Raw genomic sequence first — 26,247 nt, forward strand, 5'->3', positions numbered from 1 at the left:
GATGTAGTGTCTGTGTATTTTTGTATAAATACAATCAATCAGGCGGTCTCCTACAACTTCCCATATGGTCTAGCGGTTAGGATTCCTGGTTTTCACCCAGGCGGCCCGGGTTCGACTCCCGGTATGGGAACTACTCTTTTTTGGTCTCCCTTGAATTTTTCTCTCATTATTACGTCACCAAACTCTAGCTAGACTTTTAACTTTTATTTTTAGGCATTCATTTTCAGAAAATTGAAGGACTCCAAATCTTTGATTTTCCACTCTAGCCAGACTTTTATCCCCTCTATTTATATACCTTCATTTTCAGAAAATTGAAGGACTCCAAATCTTGGATTTTGCATTCAATTTCAAAAACCAGAATGTTTAGATGTTATACATTAGAACTTGTAGCTTGTACCGTCTGTTTGCATTATATAAAGAAAAGCCACTCGCCCTATCAGGATTGTGACGCCATCATAGCGCGCCTATGAGAACGTGCGTCCGCATTAGGTGGGCGATTGATGATTACGCTCGCCGCGTCTTCCACCGGTAATTGCAGATCAGCCGGTTTCGTGTCCAAGCGCTTGCGGGGCTGTGTGGCTGAGGGGCTCCCCATGATCAGCGCCATGGCAGGCTCGTCACACGGCGTCATGATCGGACCCCTGGTTGCCGCAATCGACCAGGGCACCAGCTCCACACGGTTCCTGGTAAGACGAAGGGGACACCCGTGGGTCACCCACGGCTCGCTACTTCGGCCGTCTTGAAAATATCGTGCAAATACTTACATGTTTATTCACACTGCACACAGCAATTCCAAAGGAAAATATCATCAGCATGATTCTTTCACTTCACATTGACTCTGATGTATGTTTTTATATTTCTATCTATGTATTTATTTTTTTGGTAGGTGTTCAATTCAAAAACAGCAGAACTCCTCAGCCATCATCAGGTGGAAATCAAACAGAGTTTCCCCAAAGAAGGGTGAGTGCGTTTTTTAAAAATAATTTAGAACTGGGTTGGCGAACTACGGAAGCTTATTGCATACCTTAAAAATAAAAGCAAAAAGCCTGAGCAAATTAATGAATTTTTGGGTTTTTTTTTTTAATTAATTATTTTTGGAAAACTCTTTCTCAATTTAATTTTCTGAGATTGTAATTTAAGTTAGTTTTTTTCTTTGTTTCTTTTTGGGTTTGTTTTTGAATGAATTATATTTTGAAACCTACGTTTTTCAAATTAAGTTTCTGGGGTTGTTTTTTGAATTATTATTTTCTCTTTTTTAAATTAATTGTTTCTTCGTTTTTCAAATTAATTATTTTTTGGGGTTGTGATTTAATTAATTATGTATTGAAACCAACATTTTTCAAATTCATAAATTTTCTGGGGTTGTTTTTAGATTTCTTTTTCATTTTTCAGATTAATACATTTTTTGGCTTTGTTTTTTTCAAACTATTTTTTCGTCGTTTTTCAAACAAATACATTTTTGAGGTTATTTGTTTTTCTGAATTTTTCAAATTAGTTAATTTTGGGGTTAATTTTTTCCAAACTGTGAGACTCGGGGATTCTGGAGCAGCATAAAAAAATCAATCTGATGCTAAATTAAAAAAGTAGGTAATTTATTATTTGTTTTGAATAGGCCCTGATAAATTTCAGTATGCTTTAAGAGAGAATAAAAATAAGAGAAACGTGAAAAGAAGGAAAGAGCCACAGTATATACAATATAGATAAGAAGCAAAGAACTACATTCATTTTGGCCAAGAGCGGCATGCAGTTCGAGAGCCACATGTTCACCAGCCCTGATTTAGCCTGATCAATGCAAACTATCTGAACTTTCTGTCCCTCAGATGGGTGGAGGAGGACCCAAATGAAATCTTGCAGTCTGTGTACGAGTGTATGGAACGCACGTGTGAAAAACTCACTCAACTCAACATTGATATCTCTAATATTAAAGGTATGCTAGGTTGAACCTTTTGCTTTTTCATTCAGAAGACGTGTTCAATCCTTGCTTGCCATTGACACCACAAGATGTCCAATTCATTTATAGTGGGAGGACTGGCAGTGAATGCTCATGTTTCAATGCTATTAGCGGCGCTAACTGTCCAATACATTTATTTCATGGATTGGACATGTAGTCCTGTCAATCATTAATGGTTAATGAGTTAAACTTTTTTGTTTGTTTGTTTTTCAAGCTATTGGAGTGACCAACCAAAGAGAAACCACACTTGTTTGGGACAAGGAAACTGGGGCGCCCTTGTACAATGCAATAGGTAATAAAGACTTCATTACTGTGTATTCGACACGCCCTTGGCAAAGCAAGAAAACTTATCTGGCCATGTTTTCAGTATGGCTTGACCTACGGACGCAGTCAACAGTAGAAAGCCTGATCAACAAGACACCAGGAAGGAATAAAAATCATTTGAAGGTGAAAACTTAAAAACACATTTTCTTGTTTTACATCTCTCTGATTTGGAAATTCCAACTTCAGCTTTTTGCATATGTAAATACCAATGTTTGAATCAAATTCCCCTAAATATATCATTGCTACTATTGGCCAATTAATAGCCAAAACAATATTTCTTTATTCTGATTTACTCAGAAACCCAACTAGACTAAAACCCATTTTACCAGCATTTTATATTTTAGTTAACATTTAACATCTAATATCTAACACTGCAAGATTACATTTACTCATTCATTCTCTGAACTGCTTATCCTCACAAAGGTTGCAGGGGTGCTGGAGCCTATCCCAGCTAACTGTGGCCTTGAATTGGTGGCCAACCAATCCCAGGGTACAAGGAGACCGACAACCACTCACACTCAAATCTAGGGCCAATTTAGAGTATTTAACCAGCCTACCATGCATTTTTTTGGGATGTGGGAGGAAACCAGACGACCTGAAAAAAAAAAAACGCAAATCTAAGCAGAACATGCACAATCCACACCTTGGATCGAACCCTCAGTCCCAGAACTGAGGCTGTTGTCCATTCTAATATTATTTTACATTAAAAAAGATACTATTGCGACTCAATAGCGCTAACATTTCCTAAATCAATGATACAGAATACCCACTAGGTGTGTGTACCAGCAAAAATGATTTATCTCCTACCACCAACATATGGTGCAGACAAAACAAAAAACAGTTAATGCAATTTGAAAAAAAAATGTGGTGGCGAACAGGCACAAAAAAAGACAATTTATTTGCTAATAATTGTTTTGCTACCCTTAAAAAAATGCCTTGCGTTATTATATATAATGGCCAATGTTGTAAATTTGATTTTTTTTCTCCAAATCACCCAGCACTTAAATGAATGACTCAATATTGATGATACAATAAGTTGAGTTACCCATTGTTCATATAGCATGTTTTTCTTCTTTTTTTCTTTCAATCTAGCACAAAACAGGACTTCCAATCAGCACTTACTTCAGTGCAGTGAAACTTCGCTGGATGATGGACAACGTAGACGAAGTTCACAAGGCCGTCGTTTCTCACCGAGCCATGTTCGGTACCGTGGACTCCTGGCTTATTTGGGTGAGATGTTTGCTGCTGCACGGCTTTATTTTGCGGCCAAAAAAAAAAGAAATAGTTCAAGACTAGGTGAAAATATCTCGCAGTGTTTAACCGGGGGGAAATCTGGAGGAGTCCACTGCACAGATGTGACTAATGCCAGTCGAACTATGTTGTTCAACATTCACACTATGGACTGGGACCCAGAGCTCTGCAAGTATGACATTTACTAAACATATGCGTGCCTACTCTATCATTTTTCATAAAATTTCATTACTATTTGTTTTTTTTTCTTTAATCAGATATTTTGGGATTCCCATGGAGATTCTGCCCCGAGTGAGAAGTTCTTCAGAAATTTACGGCCTCATGGTGAGCCATCTTAACAAGTTTTCCTGCTAATCATCTTAAAAAATAACCAAAGTTTTTGTGTGTGCATGGACATTCAGGAATTCTTTTAGGCATTATTTTGTGTGTCATTGTCTCCTCTCTCTCATGGTTAGAAAATATGTTCTAGCAGGGTAAGTAAGTCCTTGTATATTGCCATTTTTCCTATCATGCTAAAATATCCCACCCTGCTTTTTTTCTCTGTGGTTGGCTAAGTATTTATTGACAAGCCCACTTCCAATTTATGTCACAGGCTAGTTCTTTATAAATTTGCCAATTGCCATCTTAAATCATGTCATTTCAAATCAAGGCAAGCAAATATATGGTGGCAACTCCAGTTGGCGTGTCGTCATTTGGAAATGGGCTACTTTTCATGTGATTTGGCTCCATATTTTCTGCTGAAATGGCCGTATTAAAGTACAGAAATTTCTTCACTCCTTCTACACACTTGAGCCACGAACTCGTAAAAAGGAGTGAAGACATTGATTATTCTTATTTTTCCTCATGTTATATTTTTGCTCATTTGGGGGACCATGGGTGAATATTTTTCCAAGAGTAGAGGCTTTTTTTTTAAAATTTGAAACTTGAATTTGGAGTAAGCGTGATCCATAATGCCTTGACTGTTTTAATATACTAACTAGAAGGTGCCTCAGCAATTTTCCCAATTTCTCCAGGAAATTGTCTTTGAACGTCCTTTTCAAATGTGTTGTTCAATTTCCCCACATAAACATAAATAACTGCAAGTAGACAATGAAAATAGGGCATTTGCAGACACTTGCTAGTCTTTTTGTTCCCAATGTTAGCTTTTAATAAGCACATGATGAACAAAGCCAGAAGAAAGCCCAAAAATAATTTTCATGGTGACGGAGTCACTCTTTTGAACTCAACAAAGGCACCTTATAGTGAGGTTAACTCATTTAGTTTTGCAGTTATTTGGTTTCATGTGGTCAAATAATGTTTACGGAAATAGAATTTGGGCAAGACGGTGTTGTGTAATACTGTAGTTTTCAAAAAAGTATTAGCAATTCAGCTATAGACCAATACATGCGTGTTTTGAATGTTACAGTAAATACATTATGGCACACTAAATGCATTTGTAATCATTTGGCAGAAATCAGGAGCACTTTCCGGTATTCCAATTTCAGGGGTGAGTATACTTATTAATATTACAGTATTATGGCAACTGTTGCTCCAAATCTGATGCTCATGCATTTCCTCAAAATCCAGTGTCTTGGGGATCAGTCGGCAGCATTAGTCGGACAAATGTGCTTCCAGGACGGGCAAGCTAAAAACACGTAAGTCAGGGGGTATTTTTGGTATTGTTAAGGCGCTATACTAGGGGGGTCAAACTCCCTTTGGTCCGCGGGCCGAATACAGCTTGATTTGAGATCAAGCGGGACGGACCAGTAAACTCATTGCAAAATGACAGAGAACTAACAATGAGCCCACTTTTTTCTTTTGTATTAGTAACTAATACTAATAATTAGTGCAAAGAATGAGTAAATTATCAAAATGTTTATTAACAGAAATTTCCTTTTACATTATGAACAATATATTATGAACAAGAGAATAACATAAGAACATAAATAAAGTATGTGCAATTTGAAAACAACACTTTTACACAGTTAAACATATATTTAAGTGTGTTGTACATAAAACTGATCACAGAAATAGTAACAATGTTCCAAAAACATTTAGTACCAGCCTTGTGGAACTTAAAAACACAGTGTACCCTGTTTTACCAGTGTACTAAAACACTTCGCCCCTAGCGGATAATACAAGAACTTCAAATTTTAAAGAAAATTCAGATTTTTTTTATACAATGCAGCTTTCTTCCCGGGCCGTATCAAACCACCAGACGGGCCGGATCTAGCCCGCGGGCCGTATGTTTCACACCCCTGCGCTATACCCTCTGAAAATCATTTTCTCTATTGCAGTTATGGGACAGGCTGCTTTTTGCTGCGCAACACTGGACCAAAGGTTTGCTGACCTTCAAAAGTGTGGGGGTTAGTTTCCACCAAAGATTCATTTCCATTCTCCTTTACAGCCGGTAATGTCCGAGCATGGGCTTCTCACCACCGTGGCCTACAAACTGGGGCGAGACAAACCCGCTTGCTATGCCCTAGAGGTACAGTACCAAGAATATCATTTTATGTTTGCCAACTAGAGCAATAATAAGTTCCTTCCAGGGTTCTGTGGCCATCGCCGGAGCTGTGGTTCGTTGGTTACAGGACAACCTCGGCATTATTGGATCTTCAGATGAGCTCGGTTAGTCTTCTCCTGAATAATTGGGCCCTTGATTATTAAACCGGGGCCTCACATGTTCTTTTTTCTAAACAGAAAAGTTGGCTGCATCAGTCGGGACGTCATACGGCTGTTATTTTGTTCCCGCCTTTTCGGGCCTTTACGCACCATACTGGGAGCCCAGTGCGAGAGGGTATGACCAAGTTTGCTACACATGACAACAGGAAGGCCATGTTTGACTGACCTACCGTTGTGTGACAGGGTCATTTGCGGCTTGACGCAGTTCACCAACAAGAGTCACCTGGCGTTCGCTGCTCTGGAGGCAGTGTGCTTCCAGGCAAGAGAGGTGCGAACTCACTTGGGTGTTCAAACTAAGGTCTGTTTTTTTGAGGTTCACTTGGTTGTGTGCATTTTTAAAGATCCTGGACGCCATGAATCAAGACAGCGGCATCCCGCTCACTCAGCTGCAAGTAGATGGAGGAATGACATCAAACAGGTTGCTGATGCAACTACAAGCAGACATACTATGCATCCCTGTTGGTAAGATTATTGTCACTGTCGTGTATTTCCCATTTAGGTGTTATTCTAGGATCAGTGGGAAAAAAACACGTGAATAGAAATAATCAAATTCAATCACTGAAGAAAACTTTAAAATTTCAGTCATGCATATTTGAAATCTTAAAGTTAAAGTGTCTTTGCTGGCTCGATTGCAACAAAAACCTGCAGCCACGCCAGCCCTCAAGGACCGGTTTGCCTACCCTTGAGTCAAACAATTAAAATGTTGTTTTTTTTAAATTGGTTGTTCTATAGTTACCGTATTCTTCAGACTGTAAGTCGCACCAGCTAAAAGAATGCACAATCACAAGGTAAAAAAAAAAAGTCAGTCTGCAGTATGTTTCATTTTTGGCTGGGTAATTTTTTTTTTTTTTTTTATTAGAAACCAAGAACAAACAGTGTTAATGTCACAATAATAAAATGGAGAACAATTGGCTAAAAGTGCATCAGTTACCAGAACACTTTCATAAATCTACAGTGATCCCTCCAATATCACGGATAATAATAATGTGCGATAATCGAAAATCGCTAAGTAGCGTCACCCCTAATATAACTAACTTTTTAAATTTATTATTTTAATTTCTTCAGTGCAGAGTCTTAGTAGCAAGATTGGATTCTGCTTATTAATATCAGTGTGCTTTTTCACATTTTTATGTTTTATGTAAAAAAAACAAAAAATTAATAGCAGAAGACATTTGCGATAAGTGAAGTTGCGATAATCGAAGGAAGACTTTTTAGCCTAAAAAAAACAACAACAACATACGTACCAGGCTGTCATGGTCAGAGACAGAACGAAAAACAAGTCCAGACCGACTATGAATAAAAGTGCAATTTATAGTCCAGAAATTACAGTATGCTGCGTATTTTCCATAGGTGGAGAATAATCCCATTTCCTTATTTTCCTCAGTGAAACCATCCATGCCAGAGACCACCGCTCTGGGTGCGGCGATGGCCGCTGGTGCAGCTGAGGGTGTCAGCGTGTGGAGTCTGAATCCAGATGACCTCAGTGAAGTGACGTCGGAGAAGTTTGAGCCCCAGATTAACCCAGAAGGTAGATGTCAATTGATCCACTGTGTTTTGTCAGTCGTGCAATATTTTTCCTCATGGCAGAGAGCGAGTTCCGGTATGCGCGCTGGAAGAAAGCCGTTCAAAAGTCTATGAACTGGGAAACAACAGAACTGCCGTCTAATGGAAATGGTAGTGTTCTCTTATCCGATTAAGAAAATACAGTGTTCCCTCGCTTTTCGCGGTTAATGGGGGACCGGGACCACCCGCGATAAGTGCATTTCCGCAAAGTAGGGATTCCCCTTCCAAAATGCTTAATTTGACTTTAATTCCATTTTTTTTACCCCCCTATATACAGTACACCATATAGAATACGGGTAGAGAGAGTGAAATTCATGTTATAACAAAAAAAACCCTGTAAAATATGTTGTTTCAATGTAATATTTGTATTTTTTTTTTCCCCAAAAAATCTGCGAAGCTCTGAGTCCGCGATAGCTGAACTGCGAAGTAGCGGGGGAACACTGTAATAAGAAACCCCTTTCTATGAAATAAAGGGTTGTTATTCTTCGTTCAGGTGAAAGCAGTATTTTCAGTAGTGCCCCACTGGGATTCTACATCATGAGCAGCATGCTGATGCTGATTGGAGCCAATTACATTGCAGGTTGGTTTCCGCTTTCCTAATCACAAGAGCACCAAAATCTTTTAATTACACATTGAAACTTTCATTCTGTCACATTAAGGTCACAACTAGTGTATTGGTGCCCAGCAACGACGGAGATCTACTACTGTTGATTTAAAATGTTTCTTCCTACCCAAAAGTCATCCTGGAAGAAGGAGTTGTTTGATTTGGTATTTAATGTGACTTTTTGCCCCTCCTCCTCCTATTGGACATGAACTACAGCAAGTCTATGTACCGCTTTTTTGTATTTTTTTTTCCTCACAATTTACTTACTGCCAGTTTGTTGTGATCTTTCAGAGTTTTTGTACAGTACAAATGCATTATGCTTATTTGTCCCTAAATCTCCAAGATGCCAGTTTACCCCAAAGTACTTTATAGTGCACTTTAAATGGTCTTTTATTTGTGTGGGTGCTATGTTTAATATTTCTATAAGGAGAAAAAAACAATCTAAAAATATATTTTTATGTGGAATCCCCTCATACACATTTTCTTTAAAGGTTACAATTAAGGTACTTATAGACTATGAATTATGTTGCTTTGATGTGTCAAATAAAAAACACTTGCAAAATAAATGTAGGTCAATATATTGTTTTGGTGTGTATTTACCAAATGGGAAGCATTGTGTAAAAGGTTAAAACAAACAAACATTTTTCTCATCTGTTAAACCATGAAAAAAATGTGTATATAAATATATCAACGTCTGTATGTTTTTCATGTTTTCATTCAGACCAAGTCTTGACATCATTTGGCCATTTCTCATTAAATTAAAATGAATTAATTACCTTTCTTCGTGTCTTTTTTTTGTAAATATGAGTGAAATGAATATTAACATTTTAACTTACAAATGTTGCCGGCAATGATTAAAAGAGCCCAACCCTATCTCACTTCAATCTTACCTATTACACTTTTTATTTTTTTATTTACCAGGAAGTGTTTTCTTGGTGTGGCTCACTTAGTTAGTTCCTCATTTCTTTGAAACTGGGTGTTGACAAAAGGGAGAGTGTGACGGTAAAAGGTAAGCAGAAAAGGAAAAACTGTTGTGAAAATATTTAGCTTTTTGTAATCTTTTTTGTTGTTGTTGTTGTGATGACCAGGTTAATTACTGCCATAGACTTGCTGATGTGTCACCACCTCAGTCAGGTATTTTAAGCACAACTGATAATACAAATCTGAATTGTTTCCACCGGATTTAGGAATGTGACTGAAATATATTGAATATATTGTATGCACTCAACAGGGTGTAAATGTTTTTTTTTTTTTAATCAAAAAGCAACTAGCAAGTCAAACGTTTGGTCACATCAAGGTCAATGTTTTGTTCATAAACTAGTGTGAATGTTACAGTTGTCTTTTTGCACGCATACAACTTTGTTAACTTGTTAAAGCCACATGAGTGCCAACTAAATGCTAAATCCAAAAGTAAATTCAAATGCAAATGTTTACTCTAAATGTTGAGTCAGAATATAAATGTCAAGTTTAACATTAAACTCAAAAGTTTCCTTAAGTTTGTAATATAAGAAATGTGAATTCTAAATACCGTATTTTCACGACTATAAGGCGCACCGCATTATAAGGCGCACCCTCAACGAATGCCATTTTTTTCCCATATATAAGGCGCACTGTCTATTTTGGAGAAAATTTAAGACTTTTAAGTGCACCTTATAGTTGTGCAAATACGGTGCCTAACATTTCAAAATGTAAAATGAAATAGAATGTGTCTAATGCAACCAAATGCATCTCATTTGTAGACTGAGGTCTTTAAAGAGGCGTATTGTGGAAATTACTATTTAAAAACCAAAAACATCTTTAAAGAAAAAAAACCCTTCACTGGTCATTTGGATTTCAATTGTGACATTTAAGAAGTGTGTGTATTTTCTCTGGTAGAACAATCCCCCCATGGCATGTCAGACGTTTCCCACCCTGGAAAGGAAATGTTCACTGGATGAAAACCCACTCAAGCCATCTAACCTGCCTGAATTTGCGTACCTGCCTTATCCTGAGGCGCCCTTAGCTCCACCATGTATGCCCACGCTATTTCAGTGGCAAATAGAACAGGAGAGACGTCGATACGAAGGCATCGCCCCCGAGTTGTTGAGTTTGCAGGACGCGGACGGCGACACGTATGAGCCACAGACTTGTCACCATCACTGGGCTAGAGTGTTAACATTTTCTGCTTGTTGATCTTTCATGGCCGTATTGGTTCAGAATGTCTCTTTAAATTTGCAGATGTCTTCACATTGCTGTGGCTCAAGGTAGAAGAGCTTTGGCGTACATTCTTGCATCAAAAATGGCAAACTCTGGGACTTTAGAGGTCAAGGAGCGCAATGGACAGGTACAGAAGGACAAAAATGCATACTAGGTTGATTGGATACTGCAAATTGACCATATGTATGATTGTGAGTGGGAAAGGTTTGCAGGTGTGCCGTGTGAAAGACAAGCAACCAACGTTATCAGTTGCGGATGGTTATCAGGGTTAGGATTCAGTACCCTCACCAAGGTAATGGAAATTGAATGAGTCTTGTGCGTATTGTGCATAGACGGCATTTCAGGTCGCCGTGGCAGCCAATCAGCACCTAATTGTGGGCGACTTGCTGATGCACGGAGCAAATGTCAACACCAGAGACTTGTGGGGCCGTTCGCCTCTACACGTGTGCACTGAGAAAGGATTCTACCTTTGTCTACAGGTGGGATGTTAACCATCTCAGTTGTTTTGGGGAACTCTATCAACTCACTACTCAAGCTACAAAGATAGTTTTTTTTCAAGTTTTTGCATTTTTTTTCCCCTAATTCATACTTATTCGTATCCCGCCCGGTGTTCACAAAAAAATCAGGCGGATGAAAAATAACATTGATATTCAGCTCAAGCAGCTTGACAAGAAATCTAGAGAGACATTATAAGTATACTCATTGTTACATAGTCGTTATCCTCTGCAAAAAATGACATTCCTGCATGCTTGTAATGTCGTATTGCCCCTGTGATCATTCAGATGCAAATATTGGCGACCCAATTAATTATTTAAGATTATTATATTATATCAAAAGTCATTGCGGCATGTTTTAAATGCATTATTTGTAGCGGAGTAGTGAGAAAAGATCATTTTCAATGAGAATGCGAAGATATAAAGGCACTTCTGTGTAAAAGAATAAAAAATTCTAATCTGACATAATCAAATTCATGCAAAAAAAAATCATACTTCTACCACTCAAGATAACTGCAATATATGAAAAGCATTTATTATCATCATACACAGCTGTGTATAACAAAATTGGTAATACTACTCCACAAAGTGCATTTTCCCAGTAAAAAAAAAAAAACATAAGTTATATAAATATAGATTTCTGGGGGAAGAAAAGTGAAAGAAATTGGCTTACATACTTTGTATCCACAGAGTATCCAGAAGACTTTCTCAGCCTGTTTACACATGATTGATACAGAAGTGTTTAACTATGACAGTAAGTGTTAAAGTTTTTTCCCCAAACTTGCCTGCAAAAGCACAAGTGTGCAGCTCAAATAATGCTGTTTCCTTTGGAGGTTTTACGCCGCTGCATGTGGCAGTTTTGTCTCACAATGCTCTTGCAAATGAGTGGAGAAGATCAGCTTATACTTTTGCTGCAGACAACTTCCATTATCAACAAAAGTACCAACAAATGATGCAAATTTATCTTCATTGCGTGGAGGCCTTGTTGAACATGGGTGCATCCTGTGCTACAAAGGTAATGGATCATTTGAGTGCAAACTTATCTTTAATAAGGCAAAAAGAATGTAAAGAATTTCTATACTTTAACAACGACATCATCTGGGTTGTTTTCTCTGCTCCAGGATTTAAAAAGTGGCCGTACATGTTTGCACATGGCTGCCGAAGGGGCCAATTGTCAACTGCTGCGTGTCTTTCTCAAGCAACCTTCTGCGTTGAACTCCGTGAATGACAAGGTTGGACCAGTCCTATCTTCTGTTTACATTTAATCACGGGTAGAATATGGGTCAGATAATCCAGTATCAATTTGAGACCACTTTGAAATCACTGGCCTTATAATGTTTGATGGCTGAGTTTTTACAAGCTAAAGTTCTGGCAAGGTTCCATTCATTCTTCTTATGTCGTGGAATTTACCTTTTGAATTCCTCCTATGAACTGATTTTCTTGAAAATCGCTTACTTAGTTTTTGAAGAGGGCACTACATAATTGTGAATGCTCCCCTTTTCAGATCAGAATGATATTTAATATTTAGTAGGTATATTTTGGGTATATTTAGGCATCAATCCTTGCAGAATTATTGTTTCCTCTAGGTTCCTTGTGAGCCAGTAGAAGGAGCCGTGTATAATTGTGTATAGTATAGTACAGGGGTAGGGAACCTATGGCTCGGGAGCCATATGTGGCTCTTTTGATGGGTGTATATGGCTCCCCGCTAACTTGTGTGGTAAAATATGGGTATCGCTGGTCCTGAACGCACCAATGGGAGCGTCACGATGGAAGTGTGGCGCCGACATGATCTCAAGTGCCTTTTTAATCATACATTTTCTTCATTAGACTCTTTTGCATGCATACTCTCATTGATACTCATTGATTAGCAACAGTTCAAAATGTTTTCAAAAAAATTCAGACACTTTTTTTATTTTCAAAGTGGTGAAATGATTGATAAATGCACACATTTTCATGTATTTTTACTTTTAAATTCTTAGTATGACTCTCAAAGAATAATGTTTGAAAATATGAATTGTTTATGGCTCTTCGTCAAAAAAGTTCCCGACCCCTGGTATAGTATATATTTTTTGAGGAGCCGCATATAAATATGTATTGTACGTATAGTATATATTTATTGAGCATGTCACAATTTAGAGATTGACAGGAAGAGTTTAAAACTACACCATACTCAGCCCTTTTTTTCTTGCTGCTTTTCACATCCAATTTTGTCCTTTTCCGCGTTTTATATTGGGAATGTTTCAGACATGTGACGGCAACACGGTCTTGCACATCGTCAGTTCTTTACAAAACAATCCCGCTCAAGTGGAGGCGGTGAAGCTGTTGATGAGAGGGGGTGCCGACCCCTCAGCCCGCAACTTGGAGAATGAGCTGCCCTGCCAGCTGGTGCCTGAAGGACCCATTGGGAAGAAGGTATAAGGCATGAGTGACATCAGTTTGCATCATAACAAAAAATATGAACCATCATTTTAGTTCAAGTTACAACTCTTTCATTTATTTATTTATTTATATTTGGCCATGGATATCATCAGTTTGAACTGAAAAACTGGTCAACTTCTTTATTTTGTTCTTAATTTCTTTTTTTCCTGTCCAAATTCAGGTGCATCAGATCCTGAGAGGAGAAAATGTTGATTCTTAAAAATGCTTCGGAAAACAAAACACTGTCAGTTAGACGGTCTATCTTGTTAATATTTGTCTTCACAAGGCAGATAATGGTTGTTTCATTGAAACACATCTAAATGTAATACTCAATGAGAAAATATGCAATAGTAAGGGTTTTTTCCCCTCTACTTTTCCATGTGAAGGGATTTTTTTGTTGTTTCTTCATATTAAACTAAAGAACACGTCACATTTTGAGTAGAGCTCACATTTGCTAGTTTTCCTGTTATTAAAAAGGAACTATATAACGCTATATTGGTATACTCAGTGCGACAGTAATAGGTTCTGAGGACAGGGGAGGCTTTGCCCCCTGGAAGTGGGGGTCTTTTTTTCTCTATTGAAATTTTTGTTTACAATACATGGTCTTTTTTGTTTTAGTTTTTATTAGAAAAAAGCCTTATTAAATTATAGTCTTTTTTCCCCCCACAAAAATAGCCTTCAATACATGGTCTGCATTTTTTGGAGTGGTCAAAGATTTGACCAGAAGCTTGTGGATGTCTACCAAAAGCACCTAATTGGAGTGAAAATGGCCACATGTTACCAAATATTAGCGCTGTTGTATGTATATTTTAGGGTTTTAGGGATTTTTATTCTGTTCACCCATAATAAAGTCATAAAAGAACCAAACTTCATGAATGTTTTTTGTGACAAAGAAATATCTGTTCCAATCACTCTATCAGAGAAAAATCAGAGTTGTAGAAATAACTGGAAACTCAAGAGTGCCATGACATTATGTTCTTCAGAAGTGTAGGTAAACTTTTGACCACAACTGTATATTCTATAAGTGTACCATTTATTCTTTACACCTCCACTGATGGTACTTCTGTGGATGTGAGTTGTCAACACAGGTTGTTGCTAATTAAACTCAACACCAGACTAGTTAACGTGTGTTTTCTTCCAGAATTTGGAATGCATCATTAAAAAAAACAAGTTACCATATTTTCACGACTATAAGGCGCACTTAAAAGTCTTAAATTTTCTGCAAAATAGACAGTGCGCCTTATAATCCGGTGCGCCTTATGTATGGAAAAAAACAGAAAACAAAACGAAAAACCACCACTGTCGGATATTAAAAAAACATAAACGCCTGAACTGAAACAATACTGTTAAAAATGCAGATGCCATCTTACTTTGCAAAATCTTCCATCATATAGCTCCTCCCCCACTGCAAGATTTTATACCAAAAAATCCAATACATCAACAATGGTTGGCTCTAGAGGTGACTGTAAAGTAGTGAGTGCTTCATACCTGGAAGTCAATAGCAATTACCGTATTTTCACCACTATAAGGCACACTTAAAAGTCTTAGATTTTCTCCAAAATAGAATTTTATGCTGTAGGGCCTGCAAAACTGATTGAGAAGGCCTCCAGGTACTGTTAGATTTCTGACCCTGGCAACAAATAATGGCCGAAATATGATTGGTTAAATGCTTCAATATGAAAACACACATCTGGAAGCAGCGCAACCAGGGTAAAAGCAATGAAAGGAATCTGACAGACAATTTGGAATTATTTAATAAGTATTCATGGACAAAATATAATTAACATCACTCTGTAATTCAGATGTTTTTTTTAAGCCATCAGAGAATGCCTTGCAGGCCTCGACGGTTCACCACTGATTATATATATACATGATTATATTATACTGATTATGCTGATTATATATTATACTATATATAATCAGGTGGTGGACTGTCGAGGCCTGTGTGTATTGGCTGTCTTTTGATAATAAGGCATGGAATGAGTTACATGGCAATGCTACTATACTGTATTGCAACAGCAAGACAAAGTAGAACTATTCAATGTTAAATTATTTTTAGAATACTCTATTTAAAAATAAACATGTATTATGTATTTCATTAATCATAAAGAATATGCTTCTCTTCATTAAGTACGGTTTTAAGAGTATGCATTTCATTATATATTTCATCATGAATATACTGTATGTAGCGGAGTGTCATAAAATCTGCTAAAATATACATTCATTTCTACTCTGTGTAAGTTTTGTATATCAAGGAGATCTTTTGGAGTTCAGTTGGTTTTCCTCAATAAATGAGCGGTTCTTGACCTGCTTAATAATCTCTCTTAAATCTTAAAGTTATAAATGTCACACTCAGCCTACCCACTCATACTTAATCTTTTCTCTTCTCCAACTCGGACATCGTTAATAGTTAATGGGATTGAATTAGATAAGGTGTCAAGTGTTTTGAGATGCATTTTGTTGTAAATTGGTACAATGGGAATTAAAGTAGCTTTACACATGTGACTCGCCCGAGTCGAGGTCACCAGGAAAAAGAGGAATTTGGCAAGGTGAGCGCCGCGGCGAAGATGTAGACAAGAGTGGTGTGAGGAGGGGGTTTTCTGTGCCCTCGTCCTCGCTGAGTTGCACCAGTGTGTTGCTATGCGGGAGGAGCGCGGCGGTGTCTGCGTCCCCGGGGCTCTCTCGGTTGCGACTGGCTGTCGGTGGTGGAACACGAGGGCTTGGCGGCAGAGAAAGAGCGGGGGGCTGAGGTGGCCCGGAGAACGCTGCCGCCCCCAGCACCGGGAGGGATGGAGGAAGAGGAGAGCATGTGCGTGACAAAGGGGAGCTGGTTCTCGAAAGGCTAAGGGGTGAGCAGGGATGGGAAGGTGGTGTCGGGGTGGAGGTGCGCGAGATGGAGGCGGGTGGCGAAAGGCTACTACGGAGGCTCCACTGCTCTCGTTTCTCCTTGATGCTCATGGTCGGAGCCACCTTAAAAGAATCAAAACAGTACATGTTCATTATACATTTCATTCCTTTTCTGTACCAAAAAAGGTCATAGGGGGAAATTTAGAGTGTTCAACCAGCCTACCATGCATGTTTTTGGGATGTGGGAGAAAACCGGTGTACCCAGAGAAAACCCACAGAAGCTCACGAGGAACATGCAAACACCAAACAAGGAAGGTCTGTACCTGGGATTGAACCCTTGATCTCAGAAGTTTTAGGCCGGCGCGCTAACCACTCGGCTACCAGGCCATCATACACACATACATACGTATATGTATACGTATGTGTGTATGTGTATGTGTATGTGTATGTGTATGTGTATGTGTATGTGTGTGTGTGTATGTGTGTGTGTGTATGTGTATGTGTATGTGTATGTGTATGTGTATGTGTATGTGTATGTGTATGTGTATGTGTATGTGTATATGTATATGTATATGTATATGTATATGTATATGTATATGTATATGTATATGTATATGTATATGTATATGTATATGTATATGTATATGTATATGTATATGTATATGTATATGTATATGTATATGTATATGTATATGTATATGTACCTGTATATTTATATGTATATATATTATTGACAGACACACAAAAATACATAGTTATATGTAAATAAAAAAATATTAAAGTCAAATGTTTGTTACTTGTGTTTTGGCTGGGCTGTGCAGGTCAGCGATGACAGTGGCCGATGAGGCAGAGGGCACTTCAAGCATGGGGGGCTTGGATGTGGCAATGTTGGTCTTCTTGCCCTCAGCTATAACATCTTTACCACTGGGACTGGAAGGCTTCCCAGCTGCGGAACACGTTTGCTGGCTCTGCGTTTCCGTGAAGGTGACGGATCTCTTTTGGTCTCCTTGCGCCGCTGGAGGCACACAAGGACGCACACACGCTTCAGAACATAGCCACGGTTGCACATTGTGAAAGTCACTAACTTCCTAGCACATCATCACCACTAAAGTAGGCAAGGGCAGAAGGTGGGGGCTTGGAAGGGTTGCAAGACAGACATGCAGAGCGCCCTACTGGGTGAGGTTGCAGATAGAGGGGTTGGCCATTGCAGGGTGAGGAGGGAAGGTTAGGGGGTGATTCTCACCTTCACAGTCCAATAAAGTTTCTTTAATTTGAAACAAAAGGCATGAGACAAAACAGAGTGATAAATGTCAGTTTGGTGTCCGGTGATACAACAAACATTGGAACAGACATGGTGTGTGAAAGGGGACAGGTGAGTTCACTAACACAACTTTGTTGGTATGTATAACTGCTGACATTTGATACACAATTTAAAATTGACCACTAATTTGACATGTTTAGTATTCTCCGCATGTTTATGAAGATACATGCAGTTGGTTACCCAGTGGCTTGTTTTTGGGTTGGATGCTCCTGCGAGTTGTGGAAAGACGAGCTCCTGAACGACCTCGTGGCTCAGCCTTTGGTATGGACAAGAGTGGGCGCCGCAGCTGCAGGGTAAGCAGAGAAGAAACATAAAAAAAAAAAAAATCTGTCGAGGGGTGAGTCCTTCTGTAAACCACTGTATCAGAATGTTAATCTCACTAAATTTGACAATTAGTCAAAATGACAAAAGGATGGGGGTACTTGATCATTTCTGTGAAATTATTGTGAAAATACAAAATATATTTCTTCAAGAAATGTGTAATATACATGATGTGGAAACTGGTGATACATTGCACGTTTTTCAAGGCACGGGGCATCACTTTTTGCTTTGACTGGTGAGTGTAAACTTGTGTTATAAAAGGTTGTATGATGGCAGCTATGATGCAACTAAACTTTGTACCTGTCTGAGGCCTCTCTTCCTTCCTAGTGGAGGCTGAATGAGTAAGTTTTGCTGGCCGGGCTCACTCTGTATGCTGGCAACCCTAGCCAAAACATGTAAATATACATACAGTCAACGCATGGTACAAAGATGCAAAGCAGCCAAAAAGAAACAAAACAATACAAAAAGGACAGCTGGGCCACCCTTGCAGCATCTCCCTGATCACCATTGCTAATCTACTCACTCCACCACAACACATAGGTTACTATACACGACAAGGGATGGAGGGGGGCTGGAGTAGCAACCTTATATGCACTTTATCTGGAAAATAAGGATTCTAATTTGTATGGGATTCCTTTCAGAAGAGAAAAAAAAAGCCAACTTGCGTTGGGCTTGCTACCACAGTCCACCCATTTCCCCCACAGATTGGTATCCAGAGTTGGACTCCCAATTTGATCAGCGAGAAGCCTGATAGACATGTAAACAATGTGAGACACCATGGCACCGATGATGGTTGGAAATACCCACAGCTAATAGAAAAAAAGGATCACAGAACCCTGACCCAGGACTCTCAAAGATGTACGTTTATATTTGGTGGGGGATGGGAAGCCTGGTTAGGATAGCACAGCTGATGAGCTGAAGATGAGGGTCAGTGCGGAGGCCGGGGAAAGGGCACAGAGACATATGCGCACTTTATCGACAGAGATGGAGAGAAAGACAGGTAGGTGGGGAGAAGAAGTGTGATTGGCCGAGGTGACTGGACTGGATGCGGATGAGTGATCAAACGGAGAGGCAGCCAGTACAGGAGGCTGAGCCCCTCCCATTGCTGGACAGATGCACCGGACACACATAGAAAGAGGGTGGGGGGGCACTGTACCTAGAGAGGTTGCCCTCCTGCAGAAGGCCCTGCGACTCATCTAGCACATTGGGTTCACTGTAAAAAGGGTGGGAGGCGGAGGGGGAGAACGGGAGTTGACGCATTTAAGTTCACATCCAGCAGCACAGCGCATCACCTCAAGCTGGGGATAGTGATTAACGGGACTGCTGCTCTCCAAACATTCTCATCAAGAGGTGTCTAGTAAATGACTTTGTGGTACACATTGAAACAGCTGTTTGGAAGTAACTGCATTCAGATTTCTGTCCTTCAGGATTCATGGATTTATACTCTACGTTTGACTTGATGTGAAACCGGTATCGGTAATCAGTTAACATTCCTTCATGATTATTATATAAATTTAGAATGTCAAAGTTTACTTTAGTTGGGAAACAATGCATCCTGCTCTCTTTTATTAGTGTCTAGCTTTAGTTTTATCATTTCCAGTGTAACCATCTGTCATGTTCACTACCATCTTATTAGGCCTGCTAGTGTCTTTTCAAGGTCAGAAAAAACTATGACTTAACAAACGGCAGCTACTGAACCTGCAGCTCCGCATTCAGGCGCACTACGCCATCGCCTCCCTCACAAGCATACGTAACCTGTGTTAAACTTGTTCACTGTTTGATAAAGGGAATTAATAAATGTGTGTGATGAATTTTATTTTATACTTTTTAGCTCGTGAAGGAAGCGCATCAAATGGCCGCTACTCTAACATTGAAACAAAGTGTCTTGACCAAGAAGGGAAATAGAAGTATTTTACCTTGCATCCTGAGCAACAGAGCCACAATATTATTTATTAGCACAAAATAGCAAGACTGTTTCCGTAAATTTAGTAAATGGTTTCTATGAATGAAAGCTGCATTTGACATCTTTTTCAATGGCTATTTCTGTCAATGGCATTCAATGAGTAAAAACTGAGGAGCTCAAAGTAAGGGCTTTAAAAAGACTGGTTTGCTGTCCGGATGCAATTTTTTCATATAGACTAACTCACAGTCGGTACATGAAGTAGAGCGGAAATAACAGTCTGCCATTCGCAATCAAAAGAGACACCTACCTTTAACACAATGAGAGAAAAAGTCTAAACTAAATAGGAAAAATTCATTTTTATATTACCTACAAAACAGGAGTTGACTAAAGTTACTGGGGTTTTCACTGGTATTTTTTTGATAAACTCTGTCAAAAACATCCTGGCCTGCTTACATTGTAAAACATAGTGTATAAATTGTTACCTGTGGCTGGGAAGCATTGTGCTGCGCGGTGCTTCAGGTTGCAGAGTGGCTGAGCCGGTGGCATGGCTGGAGAATCGGCGTTCTGTTATCAGTCTGGGCAAAAAGGCCTCGTGTTCACTTACTACACTGGGGATACTTATGGAGTCATCTGGAGGGAGAATACACCACTTAATAAATACAGCAAATGAAAGGCAATTCACAAAAAGTTAAGAATGTTCAGTATTTGGACAGTAAGTGAAGGTAAGATGTCTCTAACTCTCTTCGTCGTCTTCATCAGTGCGACTGAGCGTGTCCTGGGACGGCTGGCGTGACGGCTGGCTGTCCTGTTCCCAAACTGTGCCAGTACCCGTGTTGGAGCGTGACATAGTGGCCAAACTGAGGCGGTAGGCCGACGTAGAGGTGCCCACTGTGCTGATTGACGTCTTTCCTTGGTACGCTGCAGGTAGGTAAAGAGCTTAGTTGGAAACAAGAGAGGTGGAGACTGGTAAAACAGTGGCAGTGAAACTGTCTGACCAGAGCCGCTGTGCACAGCCTCTTTGAGGATTTTCAGTTCATTGTTAAATTCAGCAAACAGCGAGCTCTTGCACAGAGGTCGCGGGATGAAGCGCCGCTCTAGCTGGTCGGCGATATGGTGACGTGCTGTGATCTCTTCCTGGGAGTCTGCCGGTTGCGTCAACAGCTAAATACGAAGTAAAGACGGTGGTGACGCCACAAGGAGTGAAACAAATGAAATAAATAGGGCACTGGTCTCTGACCTTGCACTGTATAAACGGCCTCAGTAGGACAAAGATGGGGATGCGGGTTCTCACAATGAAGTCAATAAAGTCCCAGAAGGCCAGACCGCCCACCTTCCTGAGGGCCATCTCCTTCACTTGTAAGCTCAGACGGTACCACTGGTTTCCGAGAGAACGCTCGAAACACACTAAAACCACTTTTAGAGCTGCGGGTGGAGAAAAGTGAGTGAGCAATATGGCAAACTAGGAGTGTGTTTTTAAAATCCTGAATAAATTCTCATATCTTTGAGAATGTAACACTTGGCCAAGACCACCTTTGATCAATTAGTACCTAGATATGCTGCCTGGCTTGTGGACTCAGCCAAACCCTCTCTGCGGAGGTCCTTTCCCGTATCACCGGGGGTAGAGCAGTGAGCCGGGGAAGCATCTAGCATGAAGTTCTTGGTGCGAGAGGTCGAGATGATGCGGGGCGGCAGCAGAATATTGATGACCGTCTGCAGCAGCAGAACGATTTCCGGCTGCTCAAGGTGGGGGCTGTCTATCAGGAATATCATCACGTTATTTCAAGTTTTTTGGTCTTGGAGTTGTATTCAGGAAGTACGAGCTTAAACCTGGAAAAACTATAAGTACAAACTTGTACCTTTGCTTCCAGACCCAACAGTGAGCACAAAGGGAATGAGCAGATTTAGCAGCATCCCCTCTCGCCTCTCTTGATTGGTAAAAGGTGATATCACATGATTCAGAGGGAAGTCTTCTTTCAAAGCCTTTTAGAAATCATATTAATATAAAAAAATCACAACTCCCAACAAAGCTCAAAAGGTAACAGAGGACAAATGCAATTTGAATCCCTGCCTGATAATAAAAGAAGATCTACCTGAATTTGCAAAGCAACTAGGCGGACCACCGCTGTACTGAAGGGCAGTGGCGGGGAGAGGTAAGGGCTGAGGTGTAGAAGAGGTAACCCGTCTGCCACACTGGATGGACCCACAACACCCATAACCTGACAGTAATAAAAAAAAAAAAAAAACACGAATAAATTAGCCCATTCTTAAATTCAGTGCATAGTCCAGATTAAGTCCTTATTCCCATTTATTAGGCGCAAACTAGTGCCTTTCGTACCAGGTTGACGCAGACATTGATGAGCGAACGAAGGTGCGGGAGGAAGGAGATGATTGATTGTCGCTGGAGAGTCAGACAGATGCCCTCGATAAGGTTGCTGGCTGCCTCCCACTCCACTTGTCTCCTGGAAAACCACAACGCAGGCCGCCACCATCCCACCCACCGCCATGCACGCACAGTTAGACCACACAAATGGTGCAAGATAGCCACAGTTTGTACGACTCCCTCCGTTATCAATCAAACCCACACTGGTGCGCCAAGCCGGAAAAGCTCACAAACGTAGCATACAGTACAGCAACAGGCCATGGTCAGATATACACAGCATGTGGGTCTAGTCTAGGTCATGGAACTGTAATTTTATCCATCTTAAAAATTGCAGTTCTCTATATTATTTTCCCGTTTGTAGACCTTCCATGGATGCGATGTTAAAGAGCAAAAGTGTCACGGTGTAGTTTGTCTATTGTGTCACAGAAAATAATAATATTATCCCAGTTATTTAAAAGACAAACAAATAATGTAGTAGTTCATGAAGGACTACTTGGTACAATGGTACTGTTGAAATGAATGTGAAAGAACTTTCAGATGTCCCCAGCAAATGCAAAGTATATTTATCCACTTAATCACAGTGCTTTAACGCCTTAAACCAGGGGCGCTTACTCTTTTTTGCTCCAAAATCTACTTTTCAACAAGCCAACCTCCCGCAATCTACTACTTAGTTGTTATGGTTACAATTCAGGGGTGGGCAAAAGCTGTCCTGGAGGGCCGCTGCGGGTCCTGAAACGAAAACCACCTGATTGCAAACCACTGATTGCACATCTAACATACCACATTTGTGGAAAGGTATCACATATGACTTACTTCAAGGGTGTTCAAACTTTTTTGCTCCAAGGTCTACTTTTAAAGGAGTTGACCTTGCATAATGTACAATTTTACAGGCCATTGATAAAGCTCAGCAATCAATTATGTTGATATACCTCACATTAGACTCCGTCAACATGTATGGGAACGGCAGGGACGGGGGGTGAAAATCCATTCTTGATTCAGCCTATAGCTTACTGTGGACGTGCTAAATTCACAAGAGCCTAGTGAAGGAAATCGCCAGAGGGGAGGGATCAAAATGTTATTGTCATGCGATCTACCAATAGTTCCGTAATGCTACGTAACGGGCACCTCTGATTTAAACTATGAATACCATTAGGGCTATTTTTGTACCTAAAGAATTGGACCAGAACTTGGATCAAGTCGAAGAAATGAACTTTTATACTCTCCCTTTCACTGATCTCAAAGTATGAAAGGAAATTACTTCATTGTTGGGTATCTATTACCCCCAAACATCAGAAAATAATAATTAATACTGTACTAGAGCTATGATGAGACATACAATATAAACTATTCATTGATTTTATTGCTTACCCTCCAGAGTCTGAGGGTGCTAGAGCCTATGCTAACTAACTGTGTGCAGCAGACAGATTATACTCAGAATTGGCTGCCAGTCAATCGCAGGGCACAAGGAGATGAAAAACCATTCATGCTCAAACTCATCCCTAGGGACAATTTAGAGTGTTCACCCAGCCTACCCTGCATGCTCCTGGGATGTGGGAGGAAACAGAAGTTCCCAAGGAAAACCCACAGAGAAGGAAGAACACCCACGCTCCAGACAGGAAATGCATGAGGCGGACGTGCCGCCCACTCTAAAACAATCCGTAACAATATCCGTTACTGAGACAGTCCAATTACTGAAACAATTTCTCCTGCAACAATTGGTCAGTATCGCATACTTTTGCACATTATGAATAGGAATCTGATCCAAACGATTTTCTTTGGTAATCGGCATAAAATGAAAAAGTTTCATGGCAGAAGACTTGACCCGACGGGCTACCTACGTGCGGCCGCACAAAAACACATGACAGCATCGCACACGGGGGACAGCACCCACTTAGGCAAGTGCGACAGGACAGTGCCAAGAAGCCGCATATCTACCGTACACACCACTGCACTGTGACAGCACGATACACTCACGTGTAAACAGAGAAAGTAAAAGTGGGATTGAACAGACCTGGTGCACAATGCCTGTGGGCGAGCGCACCTGAGCGTGGGCATTTTGTGAATCTTGTTGAACATGCGGTCGAGCCTCTTGAGGATGAGAATGAGAGCGGGTCGCACGGCCTCGGAAGACCAGTCGGTGATGGGCAGCATCTCCATGATGTAACGGCGCAGGCCTCGGCTTTCCATGGTCAGGGTGTCGTACGGCGCCAGCTTCAGGAGGGCGTGGGCGATCTCGGCCAGCCTGGGACGGGAAAAAACACAAACACTGCATATACCGTATTTTCACGACTATAAGGCGCACTTAAAAGTCTTAAATTTTCTCCAAAATAGACAGTGCGCCTTATATATGGAAAAAACAGAAAATCAAAAACGAAAAACCACCACTGTCGGATATTAAAAAAACACAAACGCCTGAACTGAAACAATACTGTTAAATATCATATACAAAATCTTCCACCATATAGCTCCTCCGCCACTGCAAGATTTTATACAAAAAAAATCCAAAACATCAACAATGGCTGGCTCTAGAGGTGACTGTGTAGTGAGTGCTTCATACCTGGAAGTCAATAGCAATTACCAAATTTTCACGACTATAAGGCGCACTTAAAAGTCTTAAATTTTCTCCAAAATAGACAGTGCGCCTTATATATGGAAAAAATGTCATTCATTGAGGGTGCGTCTTATAATGCGGTGCGCCTTATAGTCGTGAAAATACGGTACTACAATTTTGTCTTTACACTATTTAGCAGTTGGGGTTTGAGTCACCTCATATGTGATTTCATGTCCAGAAGCTCCAGCGCTGTCACCCGTGGCTCACCAGCTACATTTTGCAGGATCTTCAGACGTGGGCCGCAGTGCTTATAAAATTCCGTGCAGATGTTTAGCAAGGACTCTCGCGGTCGACGGAATTCCTCCCTTGCGATGCGCTCGTCCAGCTCTTCCCGCGGCATGCCCTGACCCTCCTCCAGAAGGTGGAGGTTGTCCCTGAGTGATATGAATAAAGAAACCATCTCGTGTTACTTGGTTTGCAAGTTCTTATCGAAATGATTTTGACACCCTTGACTGCTGCTACAGCCTTTTACTGATTCCTTTTGTTCCAAGATAATATTTAGTATATTGTGAAAAGTCACAATTAAATCAATCTTTTTTTTTTTTTAAATGTATTCTGACCTCGTGTTGACGCCACCTGACATGGTGTGATTGGCAGTGGTTCCTCCTTTATGTCCTTGATCACAACGAGATATCTGTGGTGCCGTCATGGGCCTGCAAACACTCTTTTTGTTACTCGTATATGTCAAAAGTCTGATGTAAAATTGAGTCAAGTCATTACTCATTTCAAGTTAAGTTCTATCTTGAAAAGTCACACCATATCAGCACACTATACTTAACATAAAAATCTTGTTAAAACTTTGAATTGTCATTATACATGGAATTTTAATTTTTCAAAAAGAAATATTACCATTCCTCCCCACGAAGACGAATTAATTTTCTTTGTTTAATCAGAACAAATAATTAAGTTTGATCATTTTGGCCTATTTCCTAACATGCATTTTTTCAACTCTTTCTGCAGTTAAGGATGTCCAATTTTTGAATAACATAAAAAAAGTTTTTCTTCTAAATATATTCTCCCATAATTACAAAAAACGAAGACTCCAAAGATTAATTTATTAATAACATAATTAGTTTTAACCCAAATTTTTAATCCATTTGTGTTCAACTCCATAACTCCCTCCATTGTTTGTGCTTCATCAAGTGATCCAAATGCATGTCACATGATCGCATACAATGCCACAGTCTGCTTTTCTTTTAAAAACAAGAAAAATTGAACAGTATGTTTTTTAAATTTCTAGTTATAAACAGGCAAGTGCCATCAACCCATGAAGTTGAAGACAAATTTCCCCTAAATTGCAAACCAAATGAAAAAAGCAACATTAAAGTCTCTTATATTTAAGACAACCAATCCTAAATCCCCAAATTGCTAAAATAAGCCAAGTCACTGTATTATTTTTCCA

General features: G+C 39.9%; 3 protein-coding genes, 1 long non-coding RNA gene and 1 other non-coding gene across 19 annotated transcripts in view; 4 read left to right on the forward strand and 1 right to left on the reverse strand.

Moving 5' to 3' along the window:
* Nucleotides 1–58: 58 nt before the first annotated feature.
* On the forward strand, nucleotides 59–130 carry trnae-uuc (transfer RNA glutamic acid (anticodon UUC)). Its single transcript has one exon. It is a non-coding gene; the product is annotated as a tRNA-Glu (tRNA).
* Nucleotides 131–436: 306 nt separating this feature from the next.
* LOC144204440 (glycerol kinase) lies at nucleotides 437–8,935 on the forward strand. Of its 4 annotated transcripts, XM_077728456.1 has the most exons (21): nucleotides 437–686; nucleotides 887–960; nucleotides 1,821–1,927; nucleotides 2,166–2,243; nucleotides 2,319–2,398; nucleotides 3,368–3,505; nucleotides 3,589–3,698; nucleotides 3,784–3,850; nucleotides 3,982–3,999; nucleotides 4,977–5,012; nucleotides 5,093–5,160; nucleotides 5,803–5,845; nucleotides 5,913–5,993; nucleotides 6,055–6,133; nucleotides 6,206–6,302; nucleotides 6,371–6,455; nucleotides 6,529–6,649; nucleotides 7,572–7,715; nucleotides 7,775–7,861; nucleotides 8,244–8,330; nucleotides 8,489–8,935. In XM_077728456.1, the coding sequence occupies exons 1-21, from the start codon at nucleotides 501–503 to the stop codon at nucleotides 8,512–8,514; spliced, it is 1,812 nt and encodes a 603-aa protein (XP_077584582.1). In that variant the 5' UTR covers nucleotides 437–500; the 3' UTR covers nucleotides 8,515–8,935. The 4 variants fall into 4 exon arrangements, with proteins under 4 accessions (XP_077584582.1, XP_077584575.1, XP_077584568.1 ...); XM_077728464.1 differs by lacking the exon at nucleotides 3,982–3,999 and having other exon boundaries at nucleotides 438–686; XM_077728449.1 differs by lacking the exon at nucleotides 3,982–3,999 and having other exon boundaries at nucleotides 2,166–2,398; nucleotides 8,410–8,935.
* Nucleotides 8,936–9,294: 359 nt separating this feature from the next.
* On the forward strand, nucleotides 9,295–10,776 carry LOC144205607 (uncharacterized). The gene is made up of 3 exons (XR_013328140.1): nucleotides 9,295–9,363; nucleotides 9,443–9,488; nucleotides 10,230–10,776. It is a non-coding gene; the product is annotated as an uncharacterized LOC144205607 (long non-coding RNA).
* Nucleotides 10,777–10,805: 29 nt separating this feature from the next.
* nfkbiz (nuclear factor of kappa light polypeptide gene enhancer in B-cells inhibitor, zeta) lies at nucleotides 10,806–14,412 on the forward strand. Its single transcript, XM_077710471.1, has 7 exons — nucleotides 10,806–10,817; nucleotides 10,883–11,029; nucleotides 11,735–11,798; nucleotides 11,878–12,059; nucleotides 12,166–12,276; nucleotides 13,289–13,456; nucleotides 13,644–14,412. The coding sequence occupies exons 1-7, from the start codon at nucleotides 10,806–10,808 to the stop codon at nucleotides 13,680–13,682; spliced, it is 723 nt and encodes a 240-aa protein (XP_077566597.1). The 3' UTR covers nucleotides 13,683–14,412.
* A 786-nt stretch (nucleotides 14,413–15,198) lies between these two features.
* Nucleotides 15,199–26,247, reverse strand: part of unc80 (unc-80 homolog (C. elegans)) — a 38,769-nt gene continuing 27,720 nt past the window's right edge. For 6 of the 12 annotated variants that reach the window (XM_077714695.1, XM_077714724.1, XM_077714653.1 and 3 more), the window contains 17 exons: nucleotides 25,406–25,498; nucleotides 25,001–25,219; nucleotides 24,246–24,476; nucleotides 22,190–22,313; nucleotides 21,945–22,070; nucleotides 21,711–21,834; nucleotides 21,402–21,608; nucleotides 21,092–21,276; nucleotides 20,850–21,015; nucleotides 20,593–20,772; nucleotides 20,337–20,484; nucleotides 19,108–19,164; nucleotides 18,252–18,333; nucleotides 17,811–17,916; nucleotides 17,553–17,573; nucleotides 17,107–17,324; nucleotides 15,199–16,432 (listed from right to left, as the gene is read on the reverse strand). In XM_077714695.1, the coding sequence (XP_077570821.1) occupies nucleotides 15,956–16,432; nucleotides 17,107–17,324; nucleotides 17,553–17,573; nucleotides 17,811–17,916; nucleotides 18,252–18,333; nucleotides 19,108–19,164; nucleotides 20,337–20,484; nucleotides 20,593–20,772; nucleotides 20,850–21,015; nucleotides 21,092–21,276; nucleotides 21,402–21,608; nucleotides 21,711–21,834; nucleotides 21,945–22,070; nucleotides 22,190–22,313; nucleotides 24,246–24,476; nucleotides 25,001–25,219; nucleotides 25,406–25,498 (2,764 nt within the window). In that variant the 3' untranslated portion in view covers nucleotides 15,199–15,955. The remainder of the gene's footprint in view (nucleotides 16,433–17,106; nucleotides 17,325–17,552; nucleotides 17,574–17,810; nucleotides 17,917–18,251; nucleotides 18,334–19,107; nucleotides 19,165–20,336; nucleotides 20,485–20,592; nucleotides 20,773–20,849; nucleotides 21,016–21,091; nucleotides 21,277–21,401; nucleotides 21,609–21,710; nucleotides 21,835–21,944; nucleotides 22,071–22,189; nucleotides 22,314–24,245; nucleotides 24,477–25,000; nucleotides 25,220–25,405; nucleotides 25,499–26,247) is intronic. The other 6 variants (XM_077714741.1, XM_077714680.1, XM_077714670.1 and 3 more) reach the window with 4 other exon arrangements.

This window comes from Stigmatopora nigra, chromosome 1, assembly GCF_051989575.1.
Source record: "Stigmatopora nigra isolate UIUO_SnigA chromosome 1, RoL_Snig_1.1, whole genome shotgun sequence".
NCBI lineage: Eukaryota > Metazoa > Chordata > Actinopteri > Syngnathiformes > Syngnathidae > Stigmatopora > Stigmatopora nigra.